At 43.6% G+C, this 26,940-nt stretch overlaps 1 protein-coding gene across 1 annotated transcript in view; it reads right to left on the bottom strand.

The window, feature by feature from the left end:
- PIK3C2G (phosphatidylinositol-4-phosphate 3-kinase catalytic subunit type 2 gamma) overlaps positions 1–26,940 on the bottom strand; it is a 311,474-nt gene that overhangs the window by 171,391 nt on the left and 113,143 nt on the right. The window contains exons 17-18 of the mRNA XM_026652203.1: positions 7,372–7,465; positions 5,685–5,779 (exon numbers count right to left, since the gene is read on the bottom strand). Of these exons, the coding sequence (XP_026507988.1) occupies positions 5,685–5,779; positions 7,372–7,465 (189 nt within the window). The remainder of the gene's footprint in view (positions 1–5,684; positions 5,780–7,371; positions 7,466–26,940) is intronic.

Below are 26,940 nucleotides of genomic sequence, written 5' to 3'. Positions count from 1 at the left end.
GGAGGTAGAGCAAATTACCCCCTCATTCCAGCTGGTGGAGTTAAGGACCCACAGCCAGTATAAGCTGGCATGGCACAGTCAACTGAGCTATAGTGATTTACACCAGCTGAGCACTTGGCCCAATAATCTTAAAACCAACATGGCAGCAAAGTGTTTGCACATTTGTCACCTTTTGCCAATTATTATTCCAGAACTTTTTTTTAAATGGTCAGATAAGCTGATAATTCACTTTTATGGAAAAAAAAGTCCAGTGATTTACTCTCCGGCATTAATATTAACAGATGATGAGTTGGCCCATTATTATTGGACAGCCTCATCGTCTTACCTTGCGGAGGGGAGGTGCAGGGAAATAATGTCAATTTTATTTTTCGCAGCTCAACTGTTGTTAAAAAAGTCATATGACTGAGCGATGTTTTGTTTAGTTTGCCATTTAAAGAACTTAGTAGCATTACCAGTGACCCAGCTGTGGGAACAAGTGTTTGGACTTGGAAGAGATTTGTGAAACATGGAAGGTTTGTTCAGATGAATTCTCCACTTGGGTCATGAAAAAGCATCACTGGATTTCTGGGTTTTCTTAAAATCTCCCTTTATAAAAAATATTCTGGAAGAGTGTATTGTGAACTATATTGGAATATTTAACAGTAGAATGCCAATTACTATAATAAAAGATAGATATCTTGCTCATAAAGTTTATTTTTACCAGTACTTGCTTCTAAGACATTACTTGATTGCTAATTTGGAAATCAGCTCAAAGAACCAGAATTAAACATTTAGACAATAAGATATTATCTATTTTCTTTAAAATGTAGAGATAAATGGAAGAATAACTTTGTTTTTAATTACTTTTAGTGGGACTGGAATTCATTTGCAAAGGAGAGAAAAGCCATTATTAATACAAAGCATAACATTCTGCACAAAATGCATTACCTGGAAAACTACTCATAGTTTTTCATTCTAGAAGAGAAATATTTTATAGTAATGTAAAATGCCATATTTTACTAGTGAAAATGGAAGTAGGACATTTCCTTCATATGAAGCAGAATGAACGTCTCCACCAATGTTTCCAGAATGGAGCAAAAGCAGGTGCAATTGGTGTGATTTATGCAGAAGGGGTAGCGGTTGGGGAAGCAAGGAGTAAGGTTTTCAGATATGGTCCCTAAAGGTGGGCTCCTAGGTCCACAGTTAGTCAGCTGAGTTAGAAGCCTAATCTTCAAAAGTGCTACTCCCACTAAAGTCAAGATGAGCTGCTAGGTGCTCAGCACCTTTGAAAATCAGGCAATTTGTTTAGGCAGCTAAATATGTACTTGGGAGTCCAAAATTAGGCATCCGTTTTTTAAATGATCGATAGCTACAAGGCATACTCCCATCAAACCTGCAGAAACCTAGAGCGTAATACTCTTAGATGGAGTCTCCATGGGTCAGGAAGGACGTGTGAAGGCAGGGAAGGAATAAAGGCAAAGAGCACAGGCTATACGCAGCGTGTTCCCCATCTACAACTAAGTACAGCTGAACTTATGCAGGTCTGTGCAGCGTGAACTGAAATTAATGCTATACAGGTGGCCATTATTATTATTAATTATTGTAGTTTGTATTACAGTACCATCTGGAAGTCCCAATTAAGATCCATGTCCAGGACAGTAGGATTCCTAGATACATATACTGAGAAAGAGTCCCTGCCTGGAGATTTTACAATTGAAGTAGGCAAGAACAATAATAAGGGCTATTATACCTGTTTTGCAGATGGGAAAACTGGGGAGCAGAGAAATTAAATTTTGTCCAACGTCAAACATGAACTCTGTGACAGAGCTGGCAATGATGTCTTGTGGCCAAGAGTCCCAGACTTTAGCCACAAGAGGATCCCTCCTCTCTGTGTGACATCATCCTTGGCTAACAAATCATTGGCAGCAGGACTCAGGAGGTCATCAAGCTGAGAGGGAAAGAAAGCAGGTCACATGCTGGGGTGCACACACTTTGATTGGCATTACTAAGCTGCTAAATGGGAAAGCTGAAAAATCTCAAATGCTCAGTAACATTGCACTTCCAACTCTGCCTGTTGCATGTAGATAATCGGAGAACCTCTTAACTTAATGGGTGAATTTTTAATTTCTACTAGATAAATGAACCTGAAGCCCTGCCAAGTTCAGCAAGCACTGCCCACTTTTGGGGCAATTCTGGCTTCTGGAGGGCCTCTTTGGCGAGTGGTAATCTCCATCACCAAAAGATTTTTCAACACTGGGGCATTCATCATAGTGCACCATGACAGCAGCCAGTGTAGACTCTGAACTGATTTTATGTAGTTGTCTGTTTTTAGATCTCCATTAAGACAGAAAAATGAGAATTGGCAGACAAATGATCACTCCAGTGCAGCATTCTGTCTCTGACAATTGCAAGTACCAGATGTTTCAGAGAGATGGAAACCCCCCTCTAAAAAGATACCACATCCATAGAGGAAGGCACTTCTATGTATTGCAAAGTGGTGAGACTTTATTGCAAATTAATCAGTCCACAATATCACTAGAGAATCTACATTTTGGTACTGTAACAGCATAAAGCAAAATGTAAGCCTCTTTTTTTGGTTACTTGAATAAGTATACTGACTTTATTTTAATTTTAAAAGTTGGTTAAGAATCCCCCCTCCTTGATTAGGAAGTTGCATGCCATGTTTTAGCTCAGAGGATATTTTTACAGTGGCATGTGTCATCATTGGACACAACAGTTAAAATTAGATAAATGGCAACTCAGGGCTTAATACTTATGAGAAGTTACTGCAGACTCATGTGAATCTTTCAAATATGAAACTTAAAAAGGCTCATGGTGAACTGCACCTCACATCTGCAATCAGCGCATGACAGGATAATCAAAACATTTAAAGCCTTTACTCTCAGTGGTTGATATCATCTCTAATTACTAGCACACAGAGATAGGTAAAAAGTCCTTGAGAAGCAATCAAATTGTTTGATGACATGAACAGGCTGCTGCTACTAGTTGGAATACAGGGAGAACCATGATAATACAAAAATCTTCAATTTGCTTTGGTTTTTGTTTAGTTTTTCTTCATTTTAAATCCGACTACATAGAACTCAATTCTTCCAGAGAGGGATTCTGCACTGCACCATTATCATGGATGGATTAGCTGCTGCTGCACATAAGGAAGATTATCTCCTGCAGATTATGTAAGAGTTGAAGATGATTTGGTTGTGTACAAAAAGTTTGCAGAAGACAGGGACAGAAAAGGCACTTCATAGATCTACGTTACAAAGTGAAAAGTCAGTAGCAAGGCTGCACTGGAGACGATCATCAGCTGGTATAAAATATTATAGCTCTGCTGACTTCAGTGGAGCAATGACAATTTACACCAGCTGATGATGTGCCTCACTGTGCTTGGGAGCCTTGTCAATGTAGAAATCCAGACCTCCAGAGCTGCCGTCAATTTATTGGGCCAATTTACGGATTAATTGTATATCATTATTTAAGTGAACTTCCCTCCAGTGAGGCTAAGTTATAAGATGCAATGGCAAAAGTCTCAATTAAACTGCATGTATGATCAGAAAGGTGACTACGTAAAAAAGGCATCTCCTTCTTCGACAGATCGTCTCTCTATCTGTATTCTTATCCCTATCTTCTTGTTCACAATCTTTTATTCCTATTAGTACTTGCTGAGCTCATACAGGTGTGAGAAAGATCTAGATTCTCTGTCTTGCACATCATCAACAGAATTATTACATTTCAGCTGTATAGTCTTTGTCTGGAGGCATGTAATTCAATGGAATTACTGTGCAGGCAAAAAGAACCCAGCTTGACTTTCAGATACCAGGATTTGCAGAGCTGATGGAAAGGCCATCCTTTTAATTAGAAACCACTGAACTGACAAATCTAGCATGTAGAATAATCATTACATAAGAATGACCTTACTGGGTCAGACCAAAGGTCCATCTAGCCCAGTACCCTGTCTTCCGACAGTGGCCAGTGCCAGGTGCCCCAGAGGGAATGAACAGAACAGATAATCACCACGTGATCCATCCCCTGTCGCTCATTCCCAGCTTCTGGCAAACAGAGGCTGAGATAAACTACCACATGAGATAAACTTGCAATGGCTTTTACACAGAATATCTAGCCAGCAAAAGACAGCTGCAGTCACATTATGATGTATTACATCTCCATAATCAATAAGAACAGTTGGACATCCTGTTCCTTATTATATGCACATAGATTAATACAAACATTGAACTTCAGACAGTACATTAGAAGATATCAAGCTATGGTTACTTCCAGCTCGTAACCTAGTAACTGGTTCTAAAACACTATTATTAGTCTCTGTAATGTACACCATCACTTACAGCAACTCTTCCCCTTCCTCTCCCCCCCGCCACAGCCACATAACTTATCAGATTGGCCTATATATGAGAACCTCCTCCAGGGCAAAGGCCTAACCATGCCCCGATGACAAATATCCCAGACGCTATGATTGGCTGTCTGTTCATATATATTTGCCCTCTACTGGATGGCATGTCAGACCTGTACATGTATGATAATGTCACCTTCCAGTGGCTGCCCACAACAGAGGATAGAAGCCCTTACACTACTACACAAGTGAGCATGTTGCATGGTTACAGATCAGCTTAGTAGGAAATTAGTCAAAAATCCCCTACCTAGTTAATGCTTAATACAGAATTCTTTTCCCTTCTCCATTACCGTATATAAAACACAAGGATTCATGTTCTGGCTGGCAGGTTTGGGGTTACTACAATACCACCAAACAGAGCTAGTTGGTATTGGGGCTGGTAAAGCTAAGCCTCAGTCAATAATGCAACAGCTATTGGCTCTGCAACAGATACTGTTAAGTCGCTATGGCAGAGGTTCTCAAACTGTATTCTATGGGTCACTACCTGATGTTCCATGGAGAGATGACAGATCTCTGATCCTGGAGAAGGAACAATCAGGTGAATTGGAGAAGGGATGGAGGAGAGTTTCAAGCAAAGGCTGGCTCTTGCTGGTCCCGTGGTTATTTGGGAGGAATTTTTCTGAGCCTAGTGGTTTGTGTAGGTTGGCAGGTTCTGAGGCTGGATGGACTCAATCCTACCCAGGATGCAAAAATCCTGTCTCCCAGTTTTTCACTTTGAAAATCTAGTCAACATGCAGGAAAAAGGTAGGAGAGTATATGAAGCATAAAGATTTCTCTATGTAGTGTGAACTTTTAGGACCTAGCCTTCAATAATGTATGATGACTAGTAATGGGAAAGTGTTTAGCGATTTGCCTTTGATATGCATCCAAAAGTCTGAATTTTTGAGGTCTGGTTGGTAAGCTCTGAAAAGCAGGTTCCTTCAAGAAATAGCCAATATGTCCTGCTCTCAGTGTGCTTGGAAATATTTTTTGGAAATATTTTTTGGCAATATTTCAGTACTACCATTTCTGGCTGAAACTAGAAAATTCAAGATTGTGGAAAGTGAACTAAAGATTTAAGAATAAAACCCATGTTAAAGGCCTGGATGCAGGTTCAGGTAGGTGGTTCTTTTATTTAAGTTGGTTCACTCATACCCAGTGCTGAAATGAGTATCAGGAAAGTAAAACTATTTTCCCAATTGACTTGAACTTGAACATAGTGAGAGTGTGCTGTAAACATAGTGGACAAAGCTCACTGTAACAATCAATGAAATGGATAATCTGATATCTTAGATGATCTTACCAGTAAAGTCGATGAGTTATTTGGATGCTCTGCAGAGAGCGGCATAGCAGAAGTTTCACAAGAGGGCTTTCAAGACTCCACTCAAACTTGATCACCTTAACAGACATAGAAACCACATTCACTTACATGCTGTTTCTGTTGCGTTCTCTTTAAAACAAAAATGGCCTGACAAAGGTTTTATTGATTTATGTATGTATTTTAAAAGTGATAACCCAAAAGAAGCAGAACATTCCCAAAAACGCAGTGGGGATAGACAAGTCCGCCCCCTCCCACTTCCCGTCCTGACTGTCCCCCTCAGAACCTCCAACCCATCCAACACCCCCTGCTCCTTGTCCCCTAACTGCCCCTTCCCAGGACCCCCATCCCCTATCCATCCTCCCTGCTCCCTGTCCCGACCCCTATCCACACCCCCATCCCCCAACAGCCCCCCGGGACTCCCACCTCTTATCCAACCTCCTTCTGCTCCTCATCCCCTGACCACCCCCTCCCGGAACCCCCCATCCCTAAGTGCCCCCTGGGATCCCACCCCTTTATCCAACCCCTCCCCACTCCCTGACCCCTGACAGGCCCCCCAGGACTCCCACTCCCAACCCTCCCTGTTCCCCATCCCCTGACCACCCCCCCAGAACCTCCGCCCCATCCAACCGCCCCCTCCTCTCTGACTGCCCCCCAACACCTCCTGTTCCCTTATCCAACCCCCCCCCCGCTCCCTTACTAGCAGCAGGAGCTCGCAGCCGCGACACCTGGCCAGAGCCAGTTACTCTCCCCATGCTGCCCAGTTTATAACTATATGTTCCATTCTATGCATCCGATAAAGTGGGCTGTAGCCCACGAAAGCTTATGCTCAAATAAATGTGTTAGTCTCTAAGGTGCCACAAGTACTCCTGTTCTTTTTAATTATTACATGCCATTGAAAGTGGCTCCTTCCTGGGTTTCCCTTGTCACCGCCCTCCCACAAGCACACACCCCAACATAAACTGAAAGGTTCTGACCCCATAGGAGCGGGAGGAGAGGCATTTATAAAAGATTGCATGGAGGAAGGACAATGTTTTGGGGACAGTCATCTCTTCCTGGACCCCAAGAAAATATCTACTGAGCCATGGTTGCAAACCCTTGAGAAGACAGTTGGAACATTCTGTCCTACAGCTTATAAAGTGTTTTGGGATCATTTATGAAGAAAGACGGTGTATATAATGAAAGATTATTCAGCCTGCAAATTGCTCTCTTCAGTCCACATTGGCGGCATCTTTCCCCCATCCTTACACCAATTGTATTTGGCTACTTTGCATAGATATCTACAAGTAAATAACTCATTGTGATGCCAAACACTACTTTTCTTGCAGAGAAGCCATGCCACTACCAGCCTTTGATTTGATGGTGTCTGCTATTGGTCGTAACTCCTTTTCTTTTCTTTTTTTTCAGATGCTATATTTTTTCCCCCCAGAGGAAAGGCCTGTTTGCAGGACACAAAAATCCAATCAGTAATGCCAAGAAGCAAACCACATTCTCTTGAATGGAGCACAATCTATAGTTCACCCCTGTAGTTAACTCAATCATTGCATCAGCTGATCTGACTTTCTTGCTTATTCTTCCACTAATGCATCAATCAAACTGAAAGAATTAAAAGTATTTAATGAAGTCATTGATCTGGCTAGAGAACTTCCTTGGCTATCCATTTTTTCGTTACCTGAACCAGCTGTGGGAGGTATTCTAACAATTCATCATTTGACAGATTTTCCATTTGTTGGACTGCAGTTCTGCGAATGTCTTGATCTGGAAAACTAGTACAAAACAAATAGAGATCATTAGGCATTATTGAGCTGCTTCTGATACATTACAATTCTCATGACTCTCAGCAATACAAAATGCTAAAGAAATGGGAGAGGAAGATCAATTTGCTTTACAGTAATAGGTGTCAAACACACATGACTGATAACTTAAATTGCATAGATTTTTACTATACCTTACAGTGAAAAAACATTACACTGATCTCCATGTACCTCTTTTCAGTTAAGCTATAATTAACAATTCAGTCCTGTAGTTATATACTAGTATATGAAGCAAATTCTGAGCTTTCTGCAGCTCTTTTTTTAGAACTGGCTGAAACTCAGAATTTCCATTGCATGGGGAATTCCAACATTTCAAACTTTGTTTTTGTTCTGAATCAGAATTAAAAGACAAAAACTTTTGAAATTTCCATTGTAATAAATTTTTAGAAAATAACTGTTGATTCATTTTGATTTTGACATTTTATTATATTATATTATAATTTATGCATAATAATACAATATAGAATGTGGAAACAGTCATTTCAAAATGAAAAATCAAAATGCTTTTTTTCAATTTTTTTTCCAAAATGAAAATTTCATGGAAATTAACATGTTCCCTTGGAAAGTTTAGATTTTGATGAAACATCATTTTCCAATGAAAAAATGTTCCACTGGAAAATTTTCAACCAACTCTATTAAGGACAAACTTCATGGCTCGGGAGTAGAGCTGGTCAGAATGTCTTCGTCAAAAAATGTTCTGGTGAAATACGACTTTTTGATCAAAACCAACAATTTTAGCAGAAAAGTTTCCAGTTTTTCATTAATAAGCCAGAAATTGAAAAAAAAAATCTGTAGAATTCAGCTTACACTTTCAAAAACTGAAGAATTCTTACAGGGAATTAAAAAAAAAATCTTTTGAAATATTCTGCAAAAAGTAATTGTAATTTTTGACAAGCTCTACTCAGCAAATTAGTAATGGGCTATGCAGCTTTTCACGTCCAGAGAATTTGCTCAACTCTGTCCAAAGTCATTAGCATCATTACCATCATATGTTCAGGGGACACAATGAAATGAGTTGATAGGCTCAATACAGTCCCTTCAGGTCAAACATCTGCATCACAGAAAACAACGAAACCCTACCACTTCTAAACAGACACTATCACTGGGAGTTTTGGTGCGCAACTTCCACTGGATTTCAGTCCTACTTCAGAGCCTAACTCCTTTAGGCTCCTTTGAAAAATCTCAGCAACAGTCTCGTCTATTTGGCACTCTAGATATGGATGACAAGGGCTGACAGGGCCTGGAGACTGAGCTGTCATCTAATCCAAAGGGGATTCCTTTCAGGTCAGGCCAGGTGCAAATTGGCAGAGGCAGTGTGGAAGCTGGCATTGCTGATGCCCATGCTATGTCTGTTCTGTACATCAACAGAGGACTGCACTCTTCCAAGTTGTCAATCGGGGCATTCAATTCACTTGAAAATAAATGAAAACTAAAACATGAAAGACAACAACAAAATAGAAGCAATGGTCGCTGGGAGAGTAATAAAATTTCCACAACTGAGAGAGACTGAAGAACTTGCATAGGCATTTTTGTGCAGAAGTGTCTGGGTATCCTGGAATTCTAGAGAGGTACTTTTAAGTATAATCAAATATAAAAAATAATAAACCAGAAAACCCTACACTTCGATAATCAAATTGCTGTGTGTGTTCAAATAATTAAAAAAAATGGAATGACTATATTTTGGACCTGTTAGAAAGCCCTGGCTTCTGCACTGCATTCATAGCCCATCTGTAGCACATCCCTTCCAAACTCTTTTTTAATTAAACCACTGTGTTTGGCTTTTTAATATTTTGTTTATCTTTATGGTGCATATTTGATGATGTTTTTAATATTGTCTGTAATTGTTTGTGTAGTGCTCAGAATGCCCTGTTGAGCAGGGAGGGGGTGTTTTATAAATAAATGATCATTTTAGTCCCAAATTGGTCTATTTTACAAGAGTTAATTATTTTTTAATGTCAGGCAACATACTATGAATTTGAAGCTGCTACTTTAATTTTTACATAGTTATTTAGAAAAAATGTATTTGAATGAAGATCACAAATCCCCTTATCGTTCTATCATCAAGCTACGCAATTGCTCCAAAGGGTTGTGAGCCAAACTTGCACAGATAGTATGGGAATCAGTACCTCCCTTTCCCTCTCTCCTGGTTCAACAGGTTACTGGAGAGTGAAATATGTTCTATATAGGCACCAAGTCAAGCAGAAAATGTTATTATTCAGTTACCACTTGTCCTTGGGAGCAGTCAGTGCTCCAAGATGTGAAATGTTATGATGACAAAATTCTGGTTTCTCCCCAGCCAGACGAAGAACAAGAAACCTTCTTATTTGAACAGTTCCAGAAAATCCAACTGCTAATGGTTTGATTCCTTAAAACTAATTTGCTAAGAGCTGTAGTGTGAAATGTGTCTATGTTTCTAAATTATTTTAAGGAGATATGTTTAGTGTCACAATGCACTGAAAGGCGTCCACACTGCAGTAAAAATCTAGAGGGCAGCTTGCTTCAGCAAACATGGATCTTACCACTCTGTTTTTGGATGAGATTCTGTATTGCTCTCAGTTACTAAACGGTTTCCTTCAGCTTGTATATATGAAGGTCAGTTTGAGGTCAAGCAGAACCTTTCTGAGGGAATGAGTAATAGACCAATCTTGTTAACCAAGTGACAACTTGTTCAATCCAAACAGTAACAACCATCCCTGCTCTTGAATTTCTGGGCTGTTTGGGGCCCACAGATAGAGCATTTAGTGGTGCTGATTCTTATTCTATTTATCTGTATTTCAGGATTATTTAGATTAGGATGAACATCGAACATCCTTAGAAACATTAGCTCCACAATGAAAAACTCAATCAGTATTATGCAATGCTTATGTAGCATTCTTATATTCTACTTCTTAAAAACATTACGATTTGGGTCAGAAACCCTTTGTGAATCAAAAACTTAAGAACCTAAGGCCTGGTCTACACTAGGAGGTTATGTCGAATTTAGCAGCGTTAAATCGAATTAACCCTGCACCCGTCCACACAACAAAGCTATTTAGTTCGACATAGAGGTCTCTTAAATTCGATTTCTGTACTCCTCCCCAACGAGGAGAGTAGCGCTAAATTCGACATGGCCATGTCAAATTAGGCTAGGTGTGGATGGAAATCGACGGTAATAGCTCCGGGAGCTATCCCACAGTGCACTACTCTGTTGACGCTCTGGACAGCAGTCCGAGTTCGGATGCTCTGACCAGCCACACAGGAAAAGCCCCGGGAAAATTTGAATTCCTTTTCCTGTTTGGGCAGTTTGAATCTCATTTCCTGTTTGGACATCGTGGCGAGCTCAGCAGCACTGGCAACGATGCAGAGCTCTCCAGCAGAGGTGACCATACAATCACAGAACAGAAAGAGGGCCCCAGCATGGACTGATCGGGAAGTCTTGGATCTGATCGCTGTGTGGGGCAATGAGTCCGTGCTTTCGGAGCTGCGCTCGAAAAGACGGAACGCAAAGATCTACGTGAAGATCTGAAAAGCCATGACAGAGAGAGGATACAGCCGGGATGCAACGCAGTGCCGCGTGAAAATCAAGGAGCTGAGACAAGGGTACCAGAAGACCAAAGAGGTAAACGGATGCTCCGGATCCCAGCCCCAGACATGCCGTTTCTACGAGGCACAGCATTCCATTTTAGGTGCGGCCGCCACCACTACCCCACCACTGACCGTGGACTCTGAGGATGGGATTTTGTCGAGGGCCGCTTCCTCAGAGATGTTAGCGGACGGGGAAGATGAGGAAGGAGATGAGGAGGACGAGGCAGTCAACAGCACTTACAACGCTGATTTCCCCGACAGCCAGGTTCTCTTCATCACCCTCACAGAGATCCCCTACCAACCGTCCCCAGGCGTTAACCCGGAGCCAGAATCAGGGGAAGGATCAGTTGGTAAGTGTTTAAAACATGTAAACATTTATTTTGAACAGAACAGGAATATTAACAATATTAACAATGGGTTTTTCATGATTAGTTTGCCCTAGGCGCTTAACATTTTAGTCCTTGGCAGTGCAACTACTGCAAAAGAATCAAACAATGTCTGGTTTATGATGATTAGTTTGCCCTAGGCACTCTACTTTTTAGTCCTTGCCAGTGCAGCTACTGGAAAAGAAGGTCTATATGTCCGGGGATAGAGCTAAAATCCTCATGGGACATCTCCACGAAGCTCTCCTGGAGGTAATTGGAAAGCCTTTGCATGAGGTTCCTGGGGAGAGCGGCCTTATTGGGTCCTCCGTGGTAGGAAACTTTTCCACGCCAGGCTATCATCAAGTACTCCGGGATCATTGCCTTGCAGAGCATGGTGGCATACGGCCCTGGTTTTTGCTGGCTTTCACGCAGCATGCGGTCTTTCTCTGTCCCAGAAATCCTCAGCAGAGTGATGTCACTCATGGTGACCTGCTTTGAATTAGGGGAATGTTACTGTTGGGACTGCTTGCCTGTTCCTTTACAGAACTGTAACCGGCGGTTTACAGCCACGCGGTGGAGGCGGGAGAGGGGCAGCATACAGGGATCTTTCCCGGGGACAGCCGCGAGGGGGTGGGACAGGGGCAGAGTTCATGCTTGCCGGATTGCCGGCAGCAGGAACTGGCCAACGCTAGGAGCATTGCTTTGAACGTGAAAGGAGGGCGCTGCTATAATTTAAGTTTTAAGCAGCCAAAAGTCTAAGGCTTACCATGTCAGCCTGCTACCCAAATTCCGCTGTCCTGCCCCGCTTGTCTGATCTCCAGTGCAAGACCCCAGGCACTGAATGCGAAGGCCGAAAATTCGACCTTGTCCTGAGTGCGCATGTGATAGGTGCTGTGCATGGTCTTCTTCACAGAGAAAGACTATGTTCATTGTTCACAAAAAATTATCCTTGTGAGGAATTCACTCCCTTTTTCCCATCCCACAGCTACGACTGTCTCCCGACCTACCCTGGCATCCCCCTCCCAGAGGCTGGCGCAGATTAGGCGTAGAAAGAAAAGGACACGGGACGACATGTTCTCAGAACTTATGGGCTGCTCCCGAGCCGAGGTGGCCCAGCAGACCCAGTGGAGGGAGAACATGTCCCAAATCCATCAATCACACATTGAATGGGAGGAGAGGTGGCGTCAGGAAGACCAGCAGGCGACTCAAACGCTGCTTGGACTAATGAGGGAGCAAATGGACATGCTCCGGCGCCTTGTGGATGTTCTGCAGGACCGGAGGCAGGAGGACAGAGCCCCGCTGCAGTCTCTCTCTAACCGCCCTCCCCCGCCACAAAGTCCCATACCCCCCTCACCCAAAGTCCCAAGAAGGAGGGGCGGCAGGAGCCGTGAAAACTGTCACTCCACCCCTGCAGACTGCTCGAGTACCAGAAGGCTCTCATTCCCCAAAATTTGATAAGTCCTTTCCTTCCCGCCTCACCCAAGCCCCCGTCCCAGTTTCATCCCCTAACTGTGTAGTTGCTAATAAAAAATACGTTTCTATTAATTACTGTTTCCATCATGTTCTTTTACAGGAGAGTGTGTTTGAAGGGTGGAAGGGGGTTGGTAATTGGAGAGGACAGTCACCTTTACCAGGGTACAGACACGGGGGCAGGTTCAGCAGCAGGTCACACACACATTGCAGTCACTAGGCACCCTGGTCAGTCTGGGAGGTGGTTTTCATGTTCTGTGTGGGGGTGGGCTATGTGACTTTGTGGCGGGGGAGGGCGGTTAGAGATCTTATGCAGTGGTCCTTATCCTGGATCACAGAGCCACGCAGCAGTGGATCTGTAACCATCCTCCCCCGCCACAAAGTCACATAGCTCCCACACACAGAGTCCCGAAAAGGAGGGGTGGCAGGCTCCATTGAAACAACCAGTCCAGCACTGCAGACCGTTCTAGGAGCAGGAGCCTGTCATTCCTCGAGTTTATAAGCGTTCTTTCCATCACTACGCCTGCTCCCCACCACAGTCTGCGTCCTAGTTTCAACCCTTTACCACGAAACCCGTAATAAAGACAGGTGTTCATTAACAAAGTTCCATGTATTTTATTTTTAAACGTGTGTTGGAAGGGCGGGGACGGGGTGAACGGGGTATGTAGTTGCAGAGGATAGTCAACATAAACTGGGTAAAGAAACGGGGGCTGGTTCAGCTTCTCTTTAAACAAAGTTAATAGTCACAGGTTACCCTGCTCACTGAGGAACCTAGCTTTCAAAGCCTCCCGGATGCACAGCGCGTCCCGCTGGGCTCTTCTAATCGCACGGCTGTCTGGCTGGGCATAGTCAGCAGCCAGGCTATTTGCCTCAACCTCCCACCCCGCCATAAAGGTCTCCCCCTTGCTCTCACACAGATTGTGGAGCACACAGCAAGCTGCAATAACAATGGGGATATTGGTTTCGCTGAGATCAGAGCGAGTCAGTAAGCTTCTCCATCTCCCCTTGAGACGTCCAAAAGCACACTCCACCACCATTCTGCACTTGCTGAGACGGTAGTTGAAGAGTTCTTTTTCAGTGTCCAGGGCGCCTGTATAGGGCTTCATGAGACAGGGCATTAGCGGGTAGGCTGGGTCCCCGAGGATCACTATAGGCATCTCCACATCCCCAACAGTTATTTTGTGGTCCGGGAAGTAAATACCTTCCTGCAGCCGTCTAAACAGACCAGAGTTCCTGAAAACACGAGCGTCATGAAACTTGCCCGGCCATCCGACGTCGATGTTTGTAAAACGTCCCCTATGGTCCACCAGTGCTTGCAGCACCATTGAAAAGTAGCCCTTTCGGTTAATGTACTGGCTGGCCTGGTGGTCCGGTCCCAGGATAGGGATGTGAGTTCCATCTATAGCTCCACCGCAGTTTGGGAATCCCATCGCGGCGAAGCCATCTATATGATGACCTGCACGTTTCCAAGGGTCACTACCTTTGACAGCAGTAGCTCAACGATTGCGTTGGCTACTTGCATCACAGCAACGCCCACGGTAGATTTGCCCACGCCAAAGTGGTTCGCGACTGACCGGTAGCTGTCTGGCGTTGCAAGCTTCCAGAGGGCGATGGCCACTCGCTTCTGGACAGTCAGGACTGCTCACATCCGGGTGTCCTTGCGCTTCAGGGCAGGGGACAGCAGCTCACAAAGTTCCAGGAAAGTTCCCTTCCGGATCTGAAAGTTTCGCAGCCACTGTGATTCATCCCAGACCTGCAGCACTATGCGGTCCCACCAGTCTGTGCTTGTTTCCCGGGCCCAGAATCGCCGTTCCACAGAATCAACATGACCCATTGCCACCATGATGTTCACGGCGCGGGGTCCCGTGCTTTGCAAGAGGTCTGTGCCACTCTCAGACTTCATGTCCTCACCGCGATGCCGTAACCTCCTCGCCCAATTTCTCAGCATCTTCCTCGGGAAAAGGTGGACGATAAGGTGCGAGGTGTTGACAATGGCCATAACTGCAGCGATGGTCGCAGCGGGCTCCATGCTCGCAGTGCTGTGGCGTCTGCGCTGTCACTCACCAGAAAAGCGTGCGAAATGAAATGATTGCCCGCCGGCGCTTTCAGGGAGGGAGGTCGGGAGTGACGGTTGGATGATGACAGTTACCCAAAACCACCTTCGACACATTCCCCAGCAGGCATTGGGGGCTCGACCCAGAATTCCAATGGGCAGCGGGGACTGCGGGAACTGTGGGATAGCTGCCCACAGTGCACCGCTTCCAATGTCGACGCTTGCCCCGTTAGTGTGGACTCACAAAGTCGAATTATTGCCCTTAGTGTGGATACACACGTTCGACTTTGTAATATCGATTCCACATATTCGATTTAAGTAAAATCGAACTACTCTCGTAGTGTAGACATACCCTAAGAATGGCCCTACTGGGTCAGACCAAGGATCCATCTCGCCCAGTATCCTGTCTGCCGACAATGGCCAGTGCCAGGTGCCATAGAGGGAATGAACAAAACAGGTAATCATCAAGTGATTCATCCCCTGTTGCCCATTCCCATCTTCTGGCAAACAGAGCCTAGGGACACCATCCCTGTCCATCCTGATGGACCTATACTCTATGAACTTACCTAGTTCTTTTTTGAACCCTGTTATGTCTTGGCCTTCACAACATCCCCTGGCAAAGAGTTCCACAGGATGACCATGCATTGTGTGAAAAAAAATTCCTTTTGTTTTAAAGCTGCTGCCTATTAATTTCATTTGGTGACCCCTAGTTCTTGTGTTATGAGAAGAAGTAAATAACACTTCCTTATTTACTTTCTCCACACCAGTCATGATTTTATAAACCTATCCTTTGCATTACTAGAAATTCCAGCTTCTTCTAGCCATGTAAACCATTTAGGTGAGAGGGGTCCTTTAGCGAGGGCTTGTCCACATGGTGAGTTACTATATGGCAAGTTTGTATGCTGCAGATTCACAGTCAGGCTTACTGTGCAGTAACTCACCACGTAGATAAGCCCTGAGTCTTCTAGTGAATCTTCAAGCGTTGTGTCAGGACTGATTTCAGTCATCCCTAAATTATTCCTGATCCTCCAATCACCTTGACCACCTTACTTGTATGATATACTCCTTTCTCCTACTTTTGTTCTATTTCTTCATTATCTTTTCAGGTAGTGTGTACTTCACGGCAAGGACTCTGCCTTTCCATATATTTGTAGTTGGCTTGCATATAGGCAGTGCTACTGGTAAAAGGTAATACATAAACCATGGGTGTCAAATCTACTCTTTAACAGCATTTTGTAGCATAGGAAACAATCTTTCCTTGGTAGCTTGTACTGTTACTTGGAGTATTCTTATAGTTATAAGATTTCCCCTAGTATTTCCCCTAAATGTCCATACTGCTGCTTTAAACGCATAATGTTTTATTCTTTCCTGACTGACTACTGAAAATAATTGACCACGTTCCTGTTTATAACATCCCTTAATGTAGTTGTGTCTCCTTTCAGACTTTACACTGACATCTGAAACAGGTTTTTAAGCTAAATAAGCAAATTGCAATTTGCTTTGGAAGTAAGAACTGTTCTTGATTCTCCTCATATGGGTATCCGGAAAGGAAATGTGTCTCGAGCCACATCATTCAGCTAAATCTGATCCAAATAAAAAACCTAGCACTGCTGAGACTTCATGTAAATTTGTGACATTCCCTGGAGACTTTTAGATCTAGGAATCAATGATTACAACTAATGCATATCTTTAGTTTTCATTTGTAACAGATAAAATAGTCTTAATTTTAATGTATGATCTCAAATAACAATATGTTGGAGACCTCATACATATTTGTTAGGTAAATAGGATGGAAATATTTTACTGTAGAGGTTGGAGTATTTTATAGCATATGATGCTCCTTTTAGAGAAGAGAGAGGCATCTCACGTGCCACCTTTCTGGCAGGGGCATGCCACCTATGAGAAGTTTACCATATGCCGTGCAGTGCTGTAAGCCCAGCTCACATTTTGTATAAACAATTTACATTCTGCTATGTTCTCCCACATAGTATTGCAAATCTGAGCCATGAAATGAAGGATATAATATTTGTCAGAAATGTAGACAGCTACACTTCCAGACCAGTATAATCAATACATTGATTCCTAGAGCCTCAGGACTCCAAGAAGTGTAGGATACCATGTTGCTGAGTGCTTTATAAATGCCTACAAAGGCACACAGAAGTGTAAACAAATACTTAAATGGATACGGAACTAAGATTTAGGTTACAAAATTAAGCTTTATTGTTGTGCTTTTTATATTTATAAATAGATTGAGACTGGAGATTTACAGAATTTAACAAGAACAGAATTCCCCCCCCCCACACAAGTTTAGATTTTTTTTTTTGTTTTACAATGCAAACTAGTTGTTGTTTTAAAATATTATCATTTCAACATGCCTCTGCAGGTCTGTAAACAAAATATTGAAGCAGCTTTGGGCTAATACATGAAAATTAGAAAATTAAACTCATCAGACTAGCATCATTGGCTGGACTGAATGCAGTACAGAAAGTAAACAAGCAGTATAAATGGTGAAAGGGACATTTGATTTTTTACTATTATTTCAGTTGTAATGCCTTAATTCTGGCATTTCCTAACTTTGAGTGTTTGACTTTGCAACTTTAATAATGTTCTTTTTATTAATGTAACTAAAGAATTTATCACAATGCACTTACACAAGGGTGTCAAATTAAGGTTGCACAGGCAATCTTAGTTCTGACATTTCAACATCTGAATGCTTGACATTGCAACCAGAATAATGTAGGTTGTGTGTGTAATTTCTTAGGTTTTTTTAAAAAAGCAAACTGAAAACAAATTCCATCACATGGTATCATATCGACACCCACACAGTTCATCAACAGGATTGGAACTTCTAAATCCAGACCTCTGCCACTTGATCAGTTCTGGGGTTGGTCTCTCTCTTGATCTGTGGACAGATGTTTCATTGAAACTGGTATGTTCCCACAATAAGTTGCAGTTTCAACAAACTGTCATTTCCCAACAAAAAAATATTGTTGAAAAGTTCCCAACCAGATCTTGTTCTAATCTCCTCCACCCCACCCCAATCACTCCATCTTCTTCCAGTGGCTCTCTATCTCCCTGTCCAGCCATTCACAGTTTCCCTCATGTGGTCCCCAGACATCATGCCCAGCCTGTCCCAGTTTCCTCTCTCATGGGTCCCCATCCACCATGGTGCCTTCTAGTCATCTTTTTCTTCCCCACGTTTTCCATCCACACTGACTTTCAGTACCAGACTCCTCATCTAATCTCAGTTTTCCCACACTGCATCTCTTGCTTTTTGTCCTGACTCTTTGCCCTGCCAGGTGCAGTTCTCACCCCGCACCGCAGCTCGATGTCAGATCTGTCTCCCCTCATCCTCCACTCCCTTCTTCTGCCAGTCACTGTCTCCTTCCTGAGACCATCATCTGATCTCAGCTGCCCCTTGTCCCCACGGCTCCCAGTCCCCATCTCCTTTCCCAGGCAGTCCTAGGCTTCCCCAATCTCAATGCCCAGTCCCAGTTTCCCTTAACAGCTTGGGACTTGCTTTTAAAAAAAGCCCCCAAAATCTGAAATTCTAAAAAACATTACAGTAGTTTTTAAAAAGTGCCACTTATAGTGTATGGGTGCATACTGGCTGTTTCCAAGCTCTGCATAGAGATCAGCCAGACAACCCTAATATTGACCCTCAGACTGCATATGCAGCTCCCATAGATTGAGAGATACATATGACCCAACGTTTTCAAGTTGGGCTCAAGGGGCAAAATTCACTATTGAGTTACATAGGTATTAATTTAGCCCATAGATCTTTAAAAGGGCAGAATTTAGTACTTCAATTTTTTACATATTTTTGTGGCCTTTTGACTAACGTTATGTCCATACTACAAACTTTTGCTGGCATTGATACGTCAGTCACGGTGTGAAGAATTGTGACCCCTGAATGCCATAGCTGTGCTGGCAGAAGTCTCTAGCACAAACACAATTATATTGGTAAAGCTGGGCTTTTATTGGAATAGCTTGTTTCATTCATAGGGCATGGTTTTACTATACTGGTACAAATGCATTCGTGCTGGTATTGCTGCTTCCACACTAAGAGTGCTTTGCTGGTATAGTATGACAATATTTCTATAGTAGTAACGTGCTCCTAGTGTAGACATATCCTAAGATCAAGCATACATCAGTTTAATATATGATATTTCCACTACTGGGAATTATATCCGGCATTGAAAAGTAATATAGCAAAATACGATATGTCCAATAAGTTCTTGGAATGTTTTAAGGACAATTTTTGGTTTCAGAAGGCGGAGGAAGTAACTAGATGGACAGTCATTTTAGACTGGATTCTGACTAACAGGGAGGAATTGATAGGGAATCTGAAGGTGGAAGGCATTTCATGATGATTTTAGGATTCTAAAGAACAGATAGAGTGAGAGCAGCAGAATAAGGATAATAGACTTCAAAAAAGCAGACTTTAACAAACTCAGAGAACTAATAGGTAAAGTCCATGGGAAGAAAACATAAGGGAAAAGGAGTTCAGGGAGTGCTGGCAGTTTCTCCAAGGGACAATATTAAAGGCACAATAGCAAACTATTCCAATGTGATGAAAAGATAGGAAGAATAGTAAGAGGTCAATATGGCCCCATCCAGAGCTCTTCAATGACCTGAAAATTATTACAATCCTACAAAAACTGGAAGCATGGACAGATTGCTAAGGATGAGTACAAAAGAATAGCACAAGCATGTAGGGACAAAATCAGAAAGGCTAAGGCACAAAATGAGTTACACCTAGCAAGGAACATAAAAAGCAAATAAGATGAGGTTCTATAAATACATTAGGAATAAGAGAAATATGAAGGAAAGCATAGGTCTTCTACTTAGCGAGGAAGGAGAGCTAATAATGGACAACATCAGTCTTCACTAAACACCTCTGCCTTCTTGAAGTAAAATACGCATTAAAAAGGTTAATGGTGACCAGATACTTAACACAATTAATATTAACAAGGGGGAAAGAACACAATCCAAAATAGGGAAAAAACCAGGTTAAAGAATATTTAGGAATGTTAAATGTATTCATGTCGGCAGGACCTGATGAAATGCATCTTAGGTATCTAAGGAATTAGCTGAAACAATGTTGGAACCATTATCATATCTTTCGGAACTCATGGTGATGGGTGACATCCCAGAAGACTACTACTACTTCTTCAAGGCTTAGCCAGACAGACAGCCGTAGCGATCATTCGCCATTTGGTCCATTCCTGTGCAATCGCAAAGGCTTGACGGTCTGAGAGTCCGACATCGGAACAGACTTGATGAAGCCATGTAATAGGGGGTCTGCCTCTGGGCTGCCTCCACCCTTCGGTTGGTGGAATTTTATCCCGAATGTTACATGCCATCCGGAGAACAGCGTTCGCGGGAATGTCTTGTGGCATCCTTGAAACAGGTCAGAAAAATGTAAGGTGCTGCCTGTGGACAATGGCCCCAGTAATCTGTACACCCAAGCGACCATAAACATCTGCATTACAAATGAAGTCATTCTACTTTATGCCCAATATACGATGTTGGCATTTTGTGTGGAAAGCCTCCAGCTTTGTCCAGTCTGAGCAGCGTAGTGTCCATGTTTCGTAGCTGTACAACAGTATGAGAAGGATACAGCTCAAATAAATCCAGAACTTGGTTATCATACTACGATGATGATGATTCCCTATCTGTTGTAAATGGCCCATGGCAGATGCTGCGATGCTAATCCGACGGAGAACCTCCATGTGAGAAATGAAGGAGCTGGTAAGTATAGAACCCAGATAGCAAAAGCTGGAAACTGATTCGACAGTTTCATTGTTCAAAGAGATTGGAGTCACAGGTGGACCTTGTCCTAGATTTTGCAGTTTTGTCTTTGACCACGAAGACCATGGAGACCAATCTTAGCTGACTCCTCCTCCATATGCTGGAATGCCTCACGAAACCTGTCGAGGCTCTGTAGTAAAAGAACAATGTCATCAGCGTAGTCAAGGTCTGTGAGTGAGAGATCACCGATCTCAATGCCTATGAACCGGACGGAATGTTGCATTACGAAATCCATTGCCTGACAAAAAAGTGCAGGGGCCAAAATGCATCCCCACCTAACACCAGATACTCATTTAAGGCACTGACATCCGGTTCCCCAGACGAACACGGGCAGTAGTTCCATTATGCAGCTCTCTAATCAAGTCCAGCAGAGTGTTAGGGACACCTACGCCCTTTAAGGCCTTCCATAATGCGACATGGTCTACTGAATCAAATGCAACCTTTAGATCAACATAGGCTACGTGCAGGGGCTTCCTGAACTCACGATGTATCTCCGACAACAAGCGAAGGGCCAAAATGGCATCTAATGTGGACCTGTTCCTTGTAAAGCCTGACTGTTGGGGACAATGCTTCTGATGTAGCAAAGGCTCCAGGCGTGCCAGCAAAACATGCACAAATACCTTCCCTGGAACAGAGAACAAGGTGATCGGCCTGTAGCTTTTACATTCAGTGTGTGGTCCCTTGCCCTTATAGAGAGGGAGATCACAATACCATCTTTCCAGGAGGTTGGCAGGGTTCCAGTTCTCCACACCAGACGACAGGTGACCAGAAGTGATTGTGCTACAGGATCAATAGCACATTTTAGCAGCTCTGAGGGGATGCCATCAGCACCAGCTGCGCATCCATTTTTCAGTTTAGAGATGGCACACTTCACTTCATCCAATCTTGGTGCATCAGTACAAATGTCTGGATCTGGAACCGCAGTGACTGCCAGATCATCCAGCTCTGAACAAGCGGCAGCTGGAGAATGGTTCAGGACACTGTGATAATGTTTCACCCAGTATGAGAGAATGTCATCATCTGATTTACATGGATGGCCTTGGCTGTCGTTCAGGATGCCGTTTGTAGTGACTACCTCTTGACCGCTGAGGTTGTGAATGGTGCAGAATGTTGGCTTCAAGTTGCCCCTGACTAAGCCAAATTCGACATCATCCGCCACTTGGTTATAATATGCCTCGTGATCGGCGTGCCAGGGTGACTGGAGAAGAAGACTGGAGGACAAAAAAAACCATAGTAGCTATCTTTAAAAAGGGGAACAAAGACGACCCGAGGAAATTATAGACCGGTCAGCTTGACTTTCACACCTGGGAAGATACTGGAAAAATTACTAAACAATCAATTTGTATGCACCTAGAGGATAATAGGGTTATAAGGAATAGTCAATATGGATTTGTCAAGAACAAGTCATGCCAAACCAACCCAATTTCTTTCTTTGATAGGGTTACTGGCTTACTGGCTGGGAGGGGAAGCTGTAGATGTGATATATCTTGATTTTAGTAAAGGCTTTTGACTCATACACCCCCATGACATTCTCATGTGCAAACTAGGAAAATGTGGTGCAAAACTGGTTGAAATACAATAGTGAAAAGTATTTATCAACAGTTTGCTGTCAAACTGGGGGGACATATCTAGTGGGATCCTGCAGGGGTCTGTCCTGGGTTCACTACTATTCAATATTTTCATTAATGACTTAGATAATGGAGTGAAGAAAATTTGCAGATGACACCAAGATGGGAGAGGTTGCAAACAATTTGGAGGATAGGATTAGAATTCAAAATGACCTTGAAAACTGGAGAATTGGTCTGAAATCATCAAGATGAGATTGAGTAAAGACAAGTGAAAAGTACTACACTTAAGAAAAGAATCAAATGCCAAACAACAAAATGGGGAATAACTGGCTAGGCAGTAGGGGGAGTTATAGTGGATCACAAATTGAATATGAACCAACAACATGATGCAGTTGAAAAAGGGCTAATATCATTTTGGGGTGAATTACCAGGAGTTTCATATGTAAGACACGGGAGGTTCTGTGCCCCACTCTACTTGACACTGGTGAGGCCTCAGCTGGAGTATTGTGTTCAATTCTGGGCACCACACTTTAATAAGGACATGGACAAACTGGAGAGCGTCCATAGGAGAGCAACAAAAATGGTAAAAAGTTGAGAAAACCTGACCTATGACGAAAGGTTAAAAAAACTGGGCATGCATAGTTTTCAGAGAAGAAGACCGAGAGAGTGGACCTGATAACAGTGTTCATATATGTTAAGGGCTGTCATAAAGAGGATGGTGATGAATTGTTCTCAAGGACCACTGAAGGTAGGACAAGAAGAAATTAGCTTAATTTGCAGCAAGAGAGATTTCAGTTAGATATTAGGAAAAACTTTCTAACTGTAAGGAGAGTTAAGCTCTGGAACAGGCTTCTGAGGGAGGCTATGGAGGTTTGGATGTTTTCAAAAAACAGGTTAGACAAACATTTGCCAGGGATAGTGTAGTTATACGTGGCCCTGGCTCAGCGCCAGGGGATGGACTAGATGACCTCTCGAGATCCCTTACGGCCCTGCATTTCTATGATTGATAGAGGAGGAGGGGTAGGAATACATTTTCTAATAAGGCTTTTCCATTTGAAAACATCCATGGGCTAGGATCTTCTATTTTTCCAGAGGACAACAAATGTCCTCCCATTTTACCTACACAACCTTCAGGCGGTCCTTAGGTGTTTAGCTTTCTGCCTACCTTTGCATATCTGTGCACAAAGACTGCAAGTCACCCAGAACAGTTTTCCATTGTAACTATGTGTGCTTGCCACCAAAAGATTTAATCAAAGTTAAAGATACTGAAAAGACTATTGAATACCTCAGTAATGATCTGCTACTTATTGTAGACTGTTGTCTATTAAAACATTAATGCATAGCAGTTTCATGACTTTATAGTTTGTCTGTCCTGTAAATCTAAATACAACTACCAAATGATGTGTAGTAACATCCCTCTTTACATGGCAGATAAGCCTGTGTTTATTCTACTCCATACATACACATACAAGAATCAAAAAGAGATTCAACAGACAAGATACAATCCAACTGCTTCTTACTCAATTATTTCATTGGGCATTCTGCTATTGATGTGGAGGTAACCAGGCAGATTCTACTCCTAATTACATTAGGGTCAATTTGAAGCAACTCCACTGAAGTCAATCTGGATTTGCACCACGATTCTTACTATTGTTTGTTAAGTGACTTTCATAAGTCTCAGTACACTTTTACCAATTAGACTACACTTAACTTTACCCAGCTCTATAGTGCAGCCACATTTGGGATGAGACACATTAGCCACTATATCTAGTAAAGTAATAAACACTAACATCAGGTTCCAATCAGGAGGTGAAGAAGGACATTGTGACTAAGGGTATGTCTACACTACGGGATTAATCCGAATTTACAGAATTTGAATTTTGGAAACAGATTGTATAAAGTCGAATGTATGCGGCCACACTAAGCACATTAATTTGGCGGTGTGCGTCCATGTACCGGGGCTAGCGTCGATTTCCGGAGCGTTGCACTGTGGGTAGTTATCCCATAGCTATCCCATAGTTCCCGCAGTCTCCCCCGCCCATTGGAATTCTGGGTTGAGATCCCAGTGCCTGATGGGGCAAAAAACATTGTCACAGGTGGTTCTGGGTACAGCCTCACCCCTCCCTCCATGAAAGCAACGGCAGACAAGAATTTTGCGCCTTTTTTCCTGGGTGAACACTGCAGACTCCATACCACGGCAAGCATGGAGCCCGCTCAGCTCAAGACAGCAGTCATGAACATTGTAAACACCTCGCGCATTCTCGTGCAGTTTATGCTGAACCAGGACCAGAAAAACGAGGCGAGGAGGAGGCGGGGATGGCAGCGCAGCAACAAGAGTGATGAGGACATGGACATGGACACAGAATTCTCTCAAACCGCGGGCCCCGGTGGTTTGGAGATCATGTTGTTAATGGGACAGGTTCTATCCGTGGAACGCCGATTCTGGGCCTGGGAAACAAGCACAGACTGGTGGGACCACATAGTATTGCAGGTGTGGGACGATTCCCAGTGGCTGCGAAACTTTTGCATGCGTAAGGGCACTTTCATGGAACTTTGTGACTTGCTGTCCCCTGCCCTGAAGCGCCAGAATATCAAGATGAGAGCAGCCCTCACAGTTGAGAAGCGAGTGGCGATAGCCCTGTGGAAGCTTGCAGTGCCCGACAGCTACCGGTCAGTCGGGAATCAATTTGGAGTGGGCAAATCTACTGTGGGGGCTGCTGTGATGCAAGTAGCCAAAGCAATCACTGAGCTGCTGCTACGAAAGGCAGTGACTCTGGGAAATGTGCAGGTCATAGTGGATGGCTTTGCTGCAATGGGATTCCCTAACTGTGGTGGGGCGATAGATGGAACAGATATCCTTACCTTGGCACCGGAGCACCAGGGTACCCAGTACATAAACCGCAAGGGGTACTTTTCAATGGTGCTGCAAGCACTGGTGGATCACAAGGGACGTTTCACCAACATCAATGTGGGCTGGCCGGGAAGGGTTCATGATGCTCGCGTCTTCAGGAACACTACTCTGTTTAAATGGCTGCAGCAAGGGACTTACTTCCCGGACCAGAAAATAACTGTTGGGGATGTTGAAATGCCAATAGTTATCGTTGGAGATCCAGCCTACCCCTTAATGCCATGGCTCATGAAGCCATACACAGGCAGCCTGGACAAGAGTCAGGAGCTGTTCAACTACAGGCTGAGCAAGTGCAGAATGGTGGTAGAATGTGCATTTGGACGTTTAAAAGGTCGCTGGCGATCGTTACTGACTCGGACAGACCTCAGCCAAACCAATATCCCCATTGTTATTGCTGCTTGCTGTGTGCTCCACAATCTCTGTGAAAGTAAGGGGAAGACCTTTATGGTGGGGTGGGAGGCTGAGGCAAATCGCCTGGCTGCTGATTACGCGCAGCCAGACATCAGGGTGATTAGAAGAGCACACCAGGAAGCGCTGTGCATCACAGAAGCTTTTAAAACCAGTTTCATGACTGGCCAGGCTACAGTGTGAAATTTCTGTTTGTTTCTCCTTGATGAAAACCTGCCCCCTTTATTGACTCATTCTCTGTAAGGAACCCACCCTTCCCCTTCGATCACAGCTTGCTTTCAAAGGAAATAAAGTCACTATCATTTAAAAATCATTTATTCTTTATTAATTGATTATAAAAAGAGGGAGAGAATCCGGGTGGGGTTTGGGAGGAGGATCAGCGGGAAGGAAAAGGCCACTAAAAAAAGGTTAAAAAATGACAGCCTTTTGCTTGGGCTGTCCACTGGGGTGGAATGGAAGGGTACACGGAGCCTCCCCCCCCGCGTTCTTACACGTCTGGGTGAGGCGGCTATGGAACATGGTGAGGGGGAAGGGGGGTTATACAGGGGCTGTAGCGCCAGTCTGCGATCCTGCTGCCATTCCTGAAGCTCCACCAGACACTGGAGCATGTCTGTTTGCTCACGCAGCAGCCCCAGCGTTGCATCCTGCCTCCTCTAATCTTCCTGCCGCCACCTCTCATCTCGAGCATCTCTCCTCTCCTCACGTTGGTCCCTCCTGTCCTCACGTTGGTCCCTCCTGTCCTCACGTTCACTGGCATCTTTCCTATACTTTGAAACCGTGTCCTTCCACTCATTCAGATGAGCTCTTTCATTGTGGGTGGATTCCACTTTTTCCGACGCCTTATCTGAGATAGCCTTCGGGACGGAGGAGGGAGGCTTGAAAAATTTGCAGCTGTTGGAGGGAGGGAAAAAAGGAGAGAATTTTTTAAAAAGTTACATTTTACAGAACAATGCTTATACTTTTTCACGGTGACCAACACTATTCACATTACATAGCACATGTGATTTCTGTGCAAGGTTGCATTTTGCCTCTTAATATTGAGTGCCTGTGGCTTTGCTGCTAGAGATCACAGACGCAGGTCCAGGCAACAGAATTCGGCTTGCATGCGGCCATGGTAAGCCATTGTCTTTCGGCTTCTGTGCCCTCCTTTCCCACATACCAAGCAAAGCCCGTTGAGTGCTGCGGTTTTCCTGTTAACCTTCAGCAGCAGAAAACAAACTAATCCCCCATCCAATTCTCTGGATGATCGCTTTATCCCTCCCCCCACCGCATGGCTG

This window comes from Terrapene carolina, unplaced genomic scaffold, assembly GCF_002925995.2.
Source record: "Terrapene carolina triunguis isolate 2854851 unplaced genomic scaffold, T_m_triunguis-2.0 Scaffold112, whole genome shotgun sequence".
In the NCBI taxonomy this organism is placed as follows: domain Eukaryota; kingdom Metazoa; phylum Chordata; order Testudines; family Emydidae; genus Terrapene; species Terrapene triunguis.
Note: the sequence above shows the minus strand (reverse complement) of the source record. Positions and strands in the feature narration are given on the sequence as shown.